General features: G+C 64.5%; 1 protein-coding gene across 1 annotated transcript; it reads left to right on the forward strand.

The window, feature by feature from the left end:
- Positions 1 to 3,212: 3,212 nt before the first annotated feature.
- Positions 3,213 to 12,812, forward strand: SLC5A5 (solute carrier family 5 member 5). Its single transcript, XM_037817901.1, has 17 exons — positions 3,213 to 3,708; positions 4,135 to 4,200; positions 4,376 to 4,427; positions 4,607 to 4,674; positions 5,459 to 5,613; positions 6,030 to 6,170; positions 6,258 to 6,387; positions 7,141 to 7,229; positions 7,797 to 7,909; positions 7,980 to 8,050; positions 8,337 to 8,423; positions 8,700 to 8,857; positions 10,185 to 10,309; positions 10,863 to 10,978; positions 11,972 to 12,117; positions 12,354 to 12,405; positions 12,705 to 12,812. Exons 1-17 carry the CDS (start codon positions 3,364 to 3,366, stop codon positions 12,810 to 12,812), a joined length of 2,022 nt encoding a protein of 673 aa, XP_037673829.1. The 5' UTR covers positions 3,213 to 3,363.
- The last annotated feature ends 479 nt before the right edge of the window (positions 12,813 to 13,291 follow it).

Consider the following 13,291-nt stretch of genomic DNA (forward strand, 5'->3'; position numbering starts at 1 on the left):
ACTGTGCAGAAGCCAAAAGGGCTCAGTGAGGCGTGCCCAAGCCTCCCAGAGCTGGAGCCCACCCTGCTCGGCCTGCCCGCTGCTGGGGGCTGTTGCGGGGTGGGGCCCTGGCCGCCTAGAGGTCACCAACCAGTTCCCCAGGCCCCCAGGAGGGACATGGGCTGTGAGGTGTCTCACTCCTCCTCACAGGCCCCTCAGGATGACTCCAATCTCCCCGTGGGTCCTCCAGGAAGCCTCATCCCAGAAAGTTGCAGACACACAGCTAGGCCCACCCTGAAGCCAGACAGAGCCCCCTGGGCTGCAGTGACTGCAGTGACCAGGCCAGCAGCACTTAGGCCTTGTGTCTGGCTGATCTTGACATGATCTTGGGCAGCTCTGGCCCTTGAGCCTTGATGACTGTGAAGCTCAGGCTCAGTGATCCTTGGGGAGCGGCCACTGTAGGCGCCGGGGCCATTTGTGACCCCTCAGGGCCAGTGGGGCAGTTCCAGGGCCCAGATCATGGCCACTGCTCTGGGGAAGGGGCTCAGGGGATCCCAGGCCTGTGCACCTGCTGTGCAGTTCCCTTGTAAAGTAATTACATACCATGTGCGTGTCTGTGATACCAGGCTTGTGTCCTGGGTGTCATGGTGAACACAGGAGGGCCCCTTGGGCCTTGATTGGAGGGGCAGACAGACAGGGCCCAGAGAAGGGCAGTGTTAATGTCTGTGTCAGGCCCGGCCCGGCCATGGTTTTCCACTTAGTCTGGGTCCTGCCTAATGGCCCAGTTGGGCTCCCTCCACACCAGGCTTGTGCCCCTTGACCTGTGCCATCCTGGGGGTTCAAGTTTCTGGGGTGTGTGCATCGCATCTTAGGATTCCCAGCTGCTCCCCTCTGGGGAATGCTGGGGACCCTCCATTTGCTCACCCAGCTATCTGTCAGTCTGGCCATCCTCCCTCCATTTCAGCAGCGGTCAGTGCTGCTCTCCGGGTGCTGGGCACCTCATCTCTTCCTCGCAGGAGGGAGGAGTGAGGCCCCAGACCCTGCTGGGGGCTGGGCCCCAATAGAACACATCCCCTGGGGCAGGTGAGGTGGGGGGTGTCCTGGGTATGGGTCTGGGGGACAAGGTAGGACACAAGGGAGATCCCCGACTTCGTCCCGAGGGTTATTTGAGCATCTTGGGGGCAGTGGTTAAGCCTGGGTGGCCTGGGCCCAAAACCCAGCTGAGGCCCTCACGGCTCCCGGCACCGAGTGGGACGGTGGTTCCCGAGCAGATGCTGGCAGGGGACGGGCACCCAGCGTGCCCACACTCCTCGGTGCACAGCCGCTGGTATCCGGGGCTGTCCTGCCCCTCTCCGGAGGCGGCCTCAGTTCCCGGGGTCCACCCAGTGGAATTGTGGGGTCCTGGAAGGGGTGGCCTGGCCCCATCCCCAGCTGTTAACCTGGAATGAATTCCCCTGCTCCTGCACCGCTGGGGGATCAGGGGCGGGTCCTGTGCCCGGTGGCCTCAGCTCTGCCCCGATCGGCACCCTGGCGTTCCCCTGCCCAAGTTCCCTTCTACCTAGTTTATCGGGTAAATTCAGGGTTGGCCCTCCTGTGTAGTTTACGCTGACCCCTTGCCTGTCCTCGCAGCACGTTCCCACTGCTCGTTCTTCCCACCCCGCGCCCTCCGCCTAGGCAGTAGCCATGGGGGGCTTTTCAGAACCCAGAAATCTCACCGGGCTCCTCGCCTGCTCTGAACGTCCCCACAGCGCCCCAGCACCCACCGCGCGGTCGTGGTCCTCCCTGCTCTACCCCTGAGCCCCGGTGGCTGCTTGCCCAGCTCGGTGCCCGGCTGCTCCGCTCCTTCCCGCCTGGGGCCGTCACGCTGGCCTCGCTGGCCTCCCCGCAGCCCGGCCCCGTCCTCCCTGCGGCCGTCCGTCGCCTGCTGAGAAGGGTTTGATCTGCCGGCTCCCTTGGTTTCTGTCCGCCTGGCTCTCGGAGCCCACGGTGGGAGGAGGTGCAAGGGCCATAGGGGGGCCTCTGCAGCGGGAACATCCACTGGGGGAAGTGGGGTGCGAGGGCAGGGCCAGGGACCCCCCCACAGCCTCCCTGGGCCGACCAGTGACCGTCTACTCTGCACCCCCTGGTGCGGCCCTGCACGAAGGGGGTTCCTTCTGGGGCCTCCTTTCTCCTGGTTTCCAGTGGGCGTCGCAGCCAGGGGGTGCACCCTGAGGGAGCTGGGGGTCACCCCGGGGCACAGTGGGGGCCAGAGGGCGTCAGGGGCTGCAGGAGGAGTTGGAGCTGTGCTGTGCCCGGTCACTCAGCAAGTTGGGAGCCACCCCCATCCCTCCCCCCCCACTGCCCGGGCCCCTTCCAGGCCCCCAGAAAGGGCTCAAGACTGCAGCTCCTTTGCCCCTGGATTATAAGATCCCAGGCACTGATTTCCCTCCTTTTGCCTTGGTTACCTCATCCTGTCCCCAGGTATCCAGGAGCCCCTTTCTTCAGGTTTACTGACTCTGCCCCTGTCCAAATCCGCGGCACACAGCAGGGGCTTGGTTTTTGCTGAAGGACTAAGTAAAGGAACAAGTGACCCAGCTTTTGCCACGTGCCACCTCGGGGTATGCAGGTTCGATTTTCTCCTGAGCTACTTAATCCCCACTTAGAGATGGGGAAACTGAGAACTAGGAACGTAAGCAGAGCAGGATTTGAGCCCAGGTCTTCTGCCTGACTCAGCTGGAAGAGGAGTTTGTGGGCGCCTGACTCTAGAGAAAGGGGGGATTCGGGTGCCACTTGGGGTTGGGCTCAAGCCAGGCAGCCCTGAAAGCAAGTGCCAGTTCTGTGGGAGAGTGAGCTCCCCGTGGCTCCAGAGTATTCAAGCACAGAGGAGAAGGGCAGGGCTGGTTTGAATCCCGGAGCCCCTGCTTCCGACTGAGTGACCTTGGGCAAATGACAAGCCTTCCCTGAGCCTCAGTTTCCCCATCTGTCAACAGGAGACCGCGCCCCATGAAGTAAAGAACGGGGAGCCCCCGGCCCCACCCCAGGAGGCTCCAGGGTGGCCTGCCCCGGCCTGCTCGCCCCAGTCCAGGGCGGAAAGGGTGCGGGTCCTGCCCGCTCCAGGTCTGGGGGCGGAGCCGCACTGACCCCGGGGCAAAATAAATCCGCAGCCGGCCGCCACCTCCAGCTGCCAGCGCAGAGCAGGGCGCCAGGCGACGGACGGACGGCGGAGGGAAGACAGGGACGGGGAGGGACGCGAGAGGACAGGCAGACACCAGGACAGGAGGCGGGCGGCGGCCGCGCGGAGCCCGCAGACCCCGGCCCAGCAGCCCTCCAGTCCTGCGGAGTCCCCCGGGGCGCCGGGCATCCTCCGCGGGCCCTGCCGCCTCCTCTCCCCGACAGCCGGGTCCCATGGCGGGGGCGCGGGCGACGTTCGGGCCCTGGGACTACGGGGTCTTCGCCGCCATGCTGCTGCTGTCGGCGGGCATCGGGCTGGGGGTCGGGCTGGCGCGGGGCGGGCCGCGCAGCGCTGACGACTTCTTCACCGGAGGACGCCGTCTGTCCGCGCTGCCCGTGGGCCTCTCGCTGGCCGCCAGCTTCATGTCGGCCGTGCAGGTGCTGGGGGTGCCCGCTGAGGCGCACCGCTACGGCCTCAAGTTCCTGTGGATGTGCCTGGGCCAGGCGCTCAACTCGCTGCTCACCGTCGCGCTTTTCCTGCCCGTCTTCTACCGCCTGGGCCTCATCAGCACCTACCAGGTACCGGGCCGGGCCCGAGGCGAGGGTTCCAGGAAGAGGCGGCGGGCGAGGGGCAGGAAGGAGGAAGAGGGGCCGAGGCGCGCGGGTGGAGGCGGGGCCCGCCAGGTGTGCGCGAGTGCCCCCACCCGCACTTTCCCCCACACGCCGGGCGCGCGCGCGAGCTCGAGCTGGGGTTCGGAACCCGACGTCACTCCCTGGGGCTGCCCGGCCGGCAAACACGGCCAATTCCCGAGCCTCTCTCCAGGGCGCGGGGTAAGGCGATTAAAATTGTGACCGGTGACCGCTGACCAGGCCACGGTCTCCATGGTGCGCTGCGGGCAGCTGTGGGATACGCGGGGGAAACGGGCGGCGAGAGCACTGGCCTCCAGAGGCCGGCAGGGCGGACAGGGGCCCGGGTGACCTCGAGCCTTCGGCTGCTCCTTCCAGTACCTGGAGTTGCGCTTCGGCCGCGCGGTGCGCCTCTGTGGGACCACGCAGTACCTGGCGGCCACGGTGAGCCGCCGACGGAACCCGCGCGCAGTCCTGGCCCCGCCCACAGGCCTCTTGGCCCCGCCCACAGGCCGACCCTGCCCACCCCCCCCCTCCCCCGCCACCCTTCTCCCTCCGTCCCCGACCCACCCACTGGGTCGCCCCTGCCCCGCCTCACACGCCGCCGCCCCCCCCGCAGGTGCTGTACACGGGCATCGTCATCTACGCTCCCGCGCTCATCCTTAACCAAGGTCTTGGTCTGGGGGCCCCCGGGAGGGTGTGGTGGGGGCGGTCACGGACGAGGCAAAGGCTCAGAGGCTGGCCCGGGGCGGGGCAGACGGGAGGGGCCCGCGGCGCGAGGCTGGAGGGAGAAGGGTCCAGGGCGCGCGGTGCCCCAGCGCAGTGGCCTCATGGGTGGTTTCCGGCGCAGTGACCGGGCTGGACATCTGGGCATCGCTCCTGTCAACCGGTGCCATCTGCACTATCTACACGACTGTGGTGAGTGGTCAGCTCCCCCCTCGCCGGGGCTCGGTGCCTGCTGGGTCACAGGGTTGCCGGGTGAGGTTGGGCCAGCCCATCTATCCCCTTCCTCAGTGCTGCCAGGGAAGTCCCTGTCCCAGCTGGGCCTCAGTTTCCTCATCTGTACAATGAGAGGTGGCCCAAAAGGCTTCTCTGTGCTCCTACATCCAGGACTAGGCTGGCATCAGGCATGGCTGGATCCAGGGGTGCCTCTAGGTCCCTCTCCCATCTCTCTGACCCCCTTCTGGTCTAGCCTTCCTCCCCTTCTGGCTTCTGTCCCACAGAAAGTGAGCCCATGTTTCAGGACCGGGCTGGTTCCATTGGGGCCGCTGGGACCCGGGTTCTGTGCCCCGGTGGAGCCTTTCCACAGTGGGGTGGGGGCTCCTAGCTTGGCCATTTCTGAAGCTGGGGCAGGGCGATCTCCCCCGAATGAGGGTTTTAGAGGGAAATCAAGGGCTGGGTCAGAAAGCAAAGACATGGAGGCAGGAAAAACAGGCAAAACGACAGGAAGACTTGAAACATTTAAACCAGCAGAAACCATGAACTCAGCATTTGTGTGCGCCGGCTGCTGCTCCAAGGGTTTAACACTTACCTACTCCACACCAGCACTGGAGGGAGGTCCTACCGTTAACCCCAGCTCAGGGGAGAGGAAACCGAGTCGCAGAGGGGCACTGGAGAGGGGCACTGGTCCCGGCTGCAGGGGGCTGTGGGGTGCTGGCCGAGCCGGGCGCCAGCTGAGCCTCTGCCCCCCCGGCCCACCCAGGGCGGCATGCGGGCGGTGGTCTGGACCGACGTCTTCCAGGTGCTGGTGATGCTGGTTGGATTCTGGGCCATCCTGGTCCGCGGCACTGTGCTTGTCGGCGGGCCCGGGCGGGTGCTCGAGCTCGCCCGGAACCACTCCCGGGTCAACTTCTTGGAGTGAGTGAAGGGCTGGAGCTGAGCTCCCTTGTGCCCTGGAGAAGCCAGCCCATACCCCCTCTTGCTGGAAGCCCCCCCCCAAAACAGAATCCTGGTTCCCCCTCTCTGAGCTCCCCCAGCCCCCATCCCTCTGTCTGCCCCAGCCTCACCTCCTCCACCCTAGGCTGGAAAGGGGGTCTGCATCCAGCTCTGTTCCCCCACCCCACCCCAGTCCAGAGAGAGTCATTCAAACCTGAATGACTCAAGGATCAAAAGGAATGAATTGTCAGTGTCAGACTCCTACTCACCCTTCAAAACCCACCCCAAATGTCTCCTTAAGGGCCAAAAGGCCCAGAGTGGCCATTCGGGGCCCTGGGGAGGGGGGTGTGTGTGCACATTGTGGCCCCACATGGCTGACTCACCCTGACCCTGCCCAGCTTTGACCCTGACCCTCGGAGCCGCTACACATTCTGGACTTTCCTGTGGGGCAGCACCTTTCTGTGGCTCTCCATGTACGGCGTGAACCAGGCGCAGGTGCAGCGCTACGTGGCCTGCCGCACCGAGAGGGAGGCCAAGCTGTGAGTGTTCAGGGGGGTGGAGTGGGGGATTCCGGGGGGCGGCGCCCCTGCCCCCTCCGGCCTGAGCGCCCCGCCCCCACCCCCCAGGGCCCTGCTTGTCAACCAGCTGGGCCTGTTCCTGATCGTGTCCAGTGCCGCCGGCTGCGGCATCGTCATGTTTGCGCTCTACAGCGACTGCGACCCTCTCCTCACGGGGCGCATCTCTGCCCCCGACCAGGTGAGACCCAGGGGGTCCTGGCAAGTGGGTCTCACCGCTCCCCCTGCCTGGGATCCGCACCTTGGTGGTGGGGGTGGAAAAGCATGGCTCACAGAGGGAACAGCCTGTGCAGAGGTCCAGAGGCAGGCAGGAGCGGGGCTCGGAGCAGATCTGGGAAGCAGTGGGGAGCCATAGAGGGCAGGCCCAGGCAGGGAGAGCCCCCTGGGGGGATCGAGGAGGAGATGGGGCCATGGTCTGGCTCCAAATGAGGGTGTTGATGTCAACAATCTTGATGAGCAGCTCCCAATCGCCTCCTCTGTTCCTCACACTGCTCCCTTTGCAAGCGGTTTGTTTCCCACCAAATCCTCCAAGAGCGGACAGGGCTAAGGCTTTGTGGCCCCCACTTTACAGATGAGGAAACTGAGGCTCTGGGGGCAAGCCAGGGGCAGCTCCAGGCTGCAGCTCTGACCTTGGGTTCAGCAGCCACATCTGGGGGTTCAGAGCTGGAAGGGGCTGCGAGGCTGTCCCAGTGTGTGACCTCAGGCTCCAGTGTCCTCATCCGCTAAGTGGGGGCGACAGCGGCCGGGATCCCTAAACCAGGGTGAATGGGGGGCTCGGGGACAACACCGCATTCATGCAGTCAATCAACAAACGGGGACTGAGCCCTGGTGGGCGCTGGCTGTGCTGGGTTCTGGGGGCCAGCAGGGTCAGGACAGACGAGGCCCTGCCCCCCCGGCGCTGCTGCTCCCAGAGGTTGACCCCCGATTCCCCCAGTACATGCCCCTGCTGGTGCTGCAGATCTTCGAGGGCCTGCCTGGTGTCCCGGGTCTCTTCCTGGCCTGTGCGTACAGCGGCACCCTTAGGTAAGGGCCCCGCACTCGCCTCGGCCACCTCCAAGTCCCTGGGGGTCTCCTTGTCCCCTCCAGCTGCCCTCTGAGGGGAGGAATGTTCTGGGCCATTAGCCAGCCACCGTTCCCGCTCAGTCCCCCGCAGGCAGCTCAGGCAGGCTCTGGCCGGGCACACCCCAGGCCCTGGGACCCTTGCCGCGGGGCCCTCCCCTCCTCCTCACCTGATCACCCTTCCTTGCAACGCGTATTACTGAGTCGCTACCAGCAGGTGTGGCTGTTCCAAGTCCTGGGGTCCAGCCTTGACCAAACAGCCCCCACCCCGAGGTATCCCCCCAAATGGAGCCACACTGCATTCCCCACTTCCTGGCAAGCAGCCAGCTGTGACCCCCCCCCCCAAGTCCCAGTTCCTACTGGGTGAGGGGGTGTCTCGGGGCCCTAGGATTGGGGGACGCAGAGACATTGCCACCCTTCCCTGGGGACTGGGTGGGCCAGGCCAGGTAGTGTGGACGGCTGGGGTGCCGGGGCAGGTGGGCCCGTGGGGAGGCGGCTGCCAGTCCCGCATGTGGCCCGCCCCTCCCCCAGCACGGCCTCCACCAGCATCAACGCCATGGCCGCCGTCACCGTCGAGGACCTCATCAAGCCGCGGCTGCCCGGCCTGCCCCCGCGAAGGCTCACGATCATCTCCAAGGGGCTCTGTGAGTTGGGGGTCCCGGGTGGAGGGGGGCCGGCCTCTGCGCCCCTGACCGTGGCCTCCCCCTGCCGCAGCGCTCATCTACGGCTCGGCCTGTCTCACCATGGCAGCTCTGTCCTCGCTGATGGGGGGCGGCGTGCTCCAGGTAGGCAACCCCAGGCCCCCCGAGGGGCTGGGCCTCCTCCCCATTGTGATGAGGGGGCAGGTGGGGGTGGGCGGGGCGGAGGCCGGGAGGCTGGGGTTCGGCGTCTTCGCGCCCCGCTAACCCAGGGGGAGAGCGGGAACAGGGCGAGCCCCCTTCGGGAAACTGAGGCACGGGGGCATCTCAGGGTCCCCAGTGGAAACCCTCAGGAATCCCCTTCCCAGCGGGTAAACTGAGGCGCGGAGGGGCCGACACTCCCCTCACCCCCCACCCCCACCCCCACCCCCAGGGCTCCTTCACGGTCATGGGCGTCATCAGCGGCCCCCTCCTCGGAGCCTTCATCCTAGGGATGTTCCTCCCGGCCTGCAACACGGCGGTGAGTGGGGAGGGGGCGTGGCGAGGGGCAGTGCGGGAGAGGCGGGGCGTGGTCGGGTGGGCGTGGCGGATCGGGGGGGGGCGCGGGGGGCTGTGTGGGCGTGACCGGCGCGTGGTGGAGTGGGCGGGGACTGGGGGCGTGGCCGGGTGGGGTAGGGGCGTGGTGGTGGGCATGATGGAGTGGGCGGGGACTGTGGGGCGGGGCGTGGTGGTGTGGGGGCGGGGCTGTGGAAGGCGGGGCGCGCAGCCCCTCCCCTGACACCGGCTCCGCCCCCAGGGCGTCCTGGCGGGGCTGGGCGCGGGGCTGGCGCTGGCGCTCTGGGTGGCCTTGGGCGCCACCGTGTACCCGCCCAGCGCGCAGATCATGGGGGTCCTGCCGACGTCGGCCGCGGGCTGCTCGGGCCCCGCAGCCAACGCCTCCCTCGGGGCCCTCAGGTGAGCAGGCTGGTCGGAGGGGGGAGGCGGGCCGAGGGGGCGTGGCCAGAGAGGGGACCGGAAGGGGGGGCGAGATGAGGGAAGGGTGTTCTGGGCCCAGGGAACCGCACATGCGAAGGCCCGGAGGTAGCATCGTGTTCAATGGGTCCCGCTCCAGGAGGGCGGGTGGGAGATGAGGTCCAGACAGGGATTTGGTTTGATTCTCTTTCTTAATTAAAACATAATTCGCATGCCATAAAATTAATCATTTGGAAGTTTACACATCAGGAATAGTTAGTACAGTCACAAGTGCGACCGTCGCCATTAACGTAACCGGAAAGAAACCCCAAACTCTGTAGCAGTCACTCCCCATCGCCCTCTGACCCCAGCCCCCCGGCACCCCGAACCTGTGTTCTGGACGTTTTCATATAGAGGGACTTAGAGCATCTGTTCCTTTGTGTCTGGCTTCTTTCACTCAGCCTCGTGTTTTCAAGGGTCATCCGTGCAGTGGCACAAATCAGAACTGCGTTCCTTCTTACGGCTGAATAATATTCCACTGTGTGCGGGAACCACATTCTGTTTCTCTGTCCACCCGTTGACAGACACCAGGGTGGCTTCTGCCTTTGGCTGTTGGAACCACCAGGCTGTTTCCCACAGTGGTTTCCCCATTTTACATTCCCACCAGCAATGTACCCGGGTTCTTGTTTCTCCACATCCTCGCCAACACTTGCTACTTTATTATTATTTTTTAATAGCCATCCTAGTTTTGTGGGTGGTTTTTATTTGCATTTCCCTAATGGCTAATGACAATGAGCATCTTTTCATGTGCTTATTTCCCATTCGAACATCTTCTTTGGAGAAACGTCTATTTAAGCCCTTTGCCCAGTTTTAAATCGGGTTGTCTTTTTATTGCTGAGTTGGAAGGAATTGTTTATATATTCTGGACGCTAGAACCTTATGATTTCTAAATATTTTCTCCTATTCTATCACTTTCTTGATAGTATTCTTTAACCCCACAAGTTTCTAATTTGAATGAAGACCAGTTTATCTATTTGCCTTCAGTTCCTTGTGCTTTTGGTGTCATAGCTATGGAACTGTTTCCTAACCCAAGGCCACACTAATTTGGTTTGATTCTGAGGGCAGTGGGGAGCCCAAGAGGGTGATGAGGTGAGGCTGGGCGGGATCTGAGTTGCACTTTAGAGCCGCTCTGCACCCGGGAGCGTTCAGCGCGAGAGGACGGAGAGCTGGCTTCTGGATGCGTCTGGGCCAGGCCTGGCAGGCGGGACGGAAGGAAGGGGCGGGTTGGGGGCCGCAGGAGGCGGTTCACGGCTTTGCCCTCCCGCCCCAGCCCCGGAGCGGACGCGGGCCGGCCTGCCCTGGCCGACAGCCTCTACGCCATCTCCTACCTCTACTACGGCGCCCTGGGCACGCTGAGCACCGTGCTGTGCGGGGCCCTCGCCAGCTACCTGACGGGTGAGCCGGGCGGGGAGGAGGGACGCGTCCGCCCGCCGCGCCCCCGACATCCCCGCGAGGGGGCAGAGGCTTGTCCCCTTCTGCAGAGCCCCTGTCACCCACCCACCGGCCAGATCAGCCCGCGCAGGGCGGGCGAGGGGTCTCGGCGCTGTCCCTGGTGCTGAAATAGCTTCTCCGCAGGGGCGGGGCCACGCTGCGCCCCTACGGGGATTCTGAATCCAGTCGAGAAGGTGGAAAGGGACGAAGAGAAATGAGTGGCTTTAACTGAGCCCCATCTTCAGGCTCACTCAGCCAGCCAGCTTTCGCTGAGCTGCTCGGAGCATGTTTTAGGCACTGGGAGCACAACTGGTTAGACCCTCCTGGTCCTCCTGGCACTGGATTCCCCCCCTCACTGTGCAGATGGGAAAACTGAGGCTCAGAGAGGAGTACGGCCTTGAAGGATCCCCCCCCACCGTGGGTCGCTGTCGGTGTTGGCATTGGACTCATCATAGCCTGGAGCCTGGGGCCCCCACCGCTCCTTCATTCAGTGCCCCCACTTCTCTCTGCCCCTCAGGCCCCACCAAGCGCAGCACCCTGGGCCCCGGGCTGCTGTGGTGGGACCTGGCCAGACAGATGGCCTCGGTAGCCCCCAAAGAGGAAGCGGCCCCCCTGGATGGCAGCACCGCCAAGGTCAGTCTCAGTGTCCGGGCCCCAGAGCGGGTGGCGGCACAGCGCCTTTGGGTGCTGGGAGCGGGGCTGCAACCCAGGGGGGGACGCGGCTCATCCCGCGGCTTCCAACTCTCGTCCCCTCCTGTGGGAGGACACACTCGGGAGCTGAGACGGCGTCAACGCTTTCTTGTCCTCTTTAATAAACAGCGAGCGGAGTTTGGTCCCGTTTATTTTCAGAGTATCTGATTTTATGGTTACTTCCCATGTATGGCAAGCACAGCTGGTTTGCCTTACAGCACTGACTTCAAATCTGTTCTGTAAATAAAATTACTTTAACTTAAAAGCAAGTGGATTTAGAGACAATCTCACGTGAGGTACGTGACAGGGAACTGGCTGATTTCAGCCAGCGCTGCGTGGCTGCCCGGAGTTTGGGAGACACGGATCCCAGGCCCGGACCTTCTGGGTCCCCCACGCGTGTCCTCCCGTAGGGTGCACCTGCTACGTCCCCGGCCCCGCTCTGGGGCGGATGAGAGTGAAAGCAAGAAGCAAGTAGACCTCAGCAACTTAGTGAGCGTTTGGAAGACGATAAACCAAAGGGTGACGGTGATGGGGGAGCGACTTCAGCCAGGGATGTCGGGCTGGGGACTCCCGGAGGAGGCGACTTGGAGCCCCTCGAGAGAATCAGCCGTGGGGAGAGCTGGGGAAGGTTGTGCAGGCGCAGGGGCCCTGGGTGGATTTGGTCCAAGTTTTTAAAGCTCCCTCCAGCTGCTGTGGGAAACGGGGAGGCAGCGCTGCGGGCTTCCACTCAGGGGCCAACGGCCTGGCGTGCGGGTGACATGGGCATGGGGAGGAGGGGTGGATGGAGGCTTTGGAGGCGGAGGGGGCAGGTCTGGTCCGTGGAGCGCCCGAGGGGATGGGCGCCAGCCGTCCCACCCTCCCAAGTCCTCAGTTTACCCGCCTGCTTGGTGGGCTGAGTCGGAGGGGAACCGGGTGTTTCTTCTCCCCCTCCCCCAGGGTCCCGAGGAACTTGTCCCTGAAACCAAGAAGCCCCCCGGCTCCCTGCCCGCCGGCGAGGACCGTGCGCTCTGCCCAGGGCGGAAGGAGGAGGGGGCGGCCGTCCCGAGCCCGGACGCAGGCGCAGAGGTGCGGGAGACGGACCTGTGAGGGGGCGGGGCCTCGGGGCGGGGCCTGGCTCGGACTGGCTGCATGCGCCGTATGCAAATGAGCCCCGTGGGAAGCCGCGAAGCCCCGCCCCCGGAGGTTCTTTGGTCGAGGCCCCGCCCCCACCCGCTCCCCCCAAAAGAGGGCGACGCGAGAAGCCCCCGCGTCCAGCATCGGGGTCTCAGAAAGCCCCCCTGCTCTCCCCTGGGATGTGTCTGGTCTCGGGATTTTGCAGGTCTCCACGTCCAGGCCCCTGTGCACTGGCGGGGAAATGGGGCCCAGACAGGGTAGCGGCCTGGCCGAGGTCACACAGCAAGGACCGGCCCGGTGCTGGCTGATGGAAAAGCTCCATCGGCGCGAAAGGGTCGGGTGGTCTGGGGGGGGGTCCGTCCCTGCCGGTGGCCTGACCCCCGCCCCCGTTGGAGCCTCATCCCTGTGCAGCAGATAAATGGACAGACGGGTGGACGCGTGGGTGGAGCTGCACCTTGGGGTTCTGTGTCTCTGAAAACCCGGTCAGGCGCGGGTCGGGGCTCTGTGTTCCCCCAAACCCCTCCGGGCACCCCCACCCCAGTGTCACCTCCTCCAGGCTGAACCCTGCACGGCCCCTGGGGGCTATGGGACCCCGAGAGCTGACACGCCGCGGGAGGCCCCAGCTGCTCGTAGTGACCCCCCACCCCCACCCCCCGGGATCTGACCTTCCTGCAGGTGTTTGCATGTAGAGGCCTTTGGATTTAGTCTAATAACCAACATTACAGCTTTTAAAGAAATTCCTGAGTAATGTGGGAACCAACTTCCCAGGCCCTCAGTGCCTCTTGCTCTGGGCCCGTCCCAGGGTGGGGATGGGTGTGGGGGGCAGGGTCCTCTTTGGGGACCTTTCCGTGTTGTTGTGTAACCGCTACTCGTCCATATCGTGGCTGAGCAGTGTCCCCTACGGATGGGCCACAGTCTGGTGGGCGTCCGGCTTGTCTCCAGCTGTGGGTGATTACAAATAAAGTTGCTTTGAACATTTGGGTTCCTGTCTTGGTGTGGACTGTGCTTTCACTTCTCCCGGGCAGAAACCTTGGGGTGGAAGGGCCGATTCAGGTGTACGCGTAACTCAGGACACTGGTTCCCAAAGGGGCTGGAGCATTGCACATCCCAGGTGACCCCCATCCTCGCCAGCACTTAGGATGG

The sequence above is a fragment of the Choloepus didactylus genome, chromosome 25 (assembly GCF_015220235.1).
Source record: "Choloepus didactylus isolate mChoDid1 chromosome 25, mChoDid1.pri, whole genome shotgun sequence".
Taxonomy (NCBI): Eukaryota; Metazoa; Chordata; class Mammalia; order Pilosa; family Megalonychidae; genus Choloepus; species Choloepus didactylus.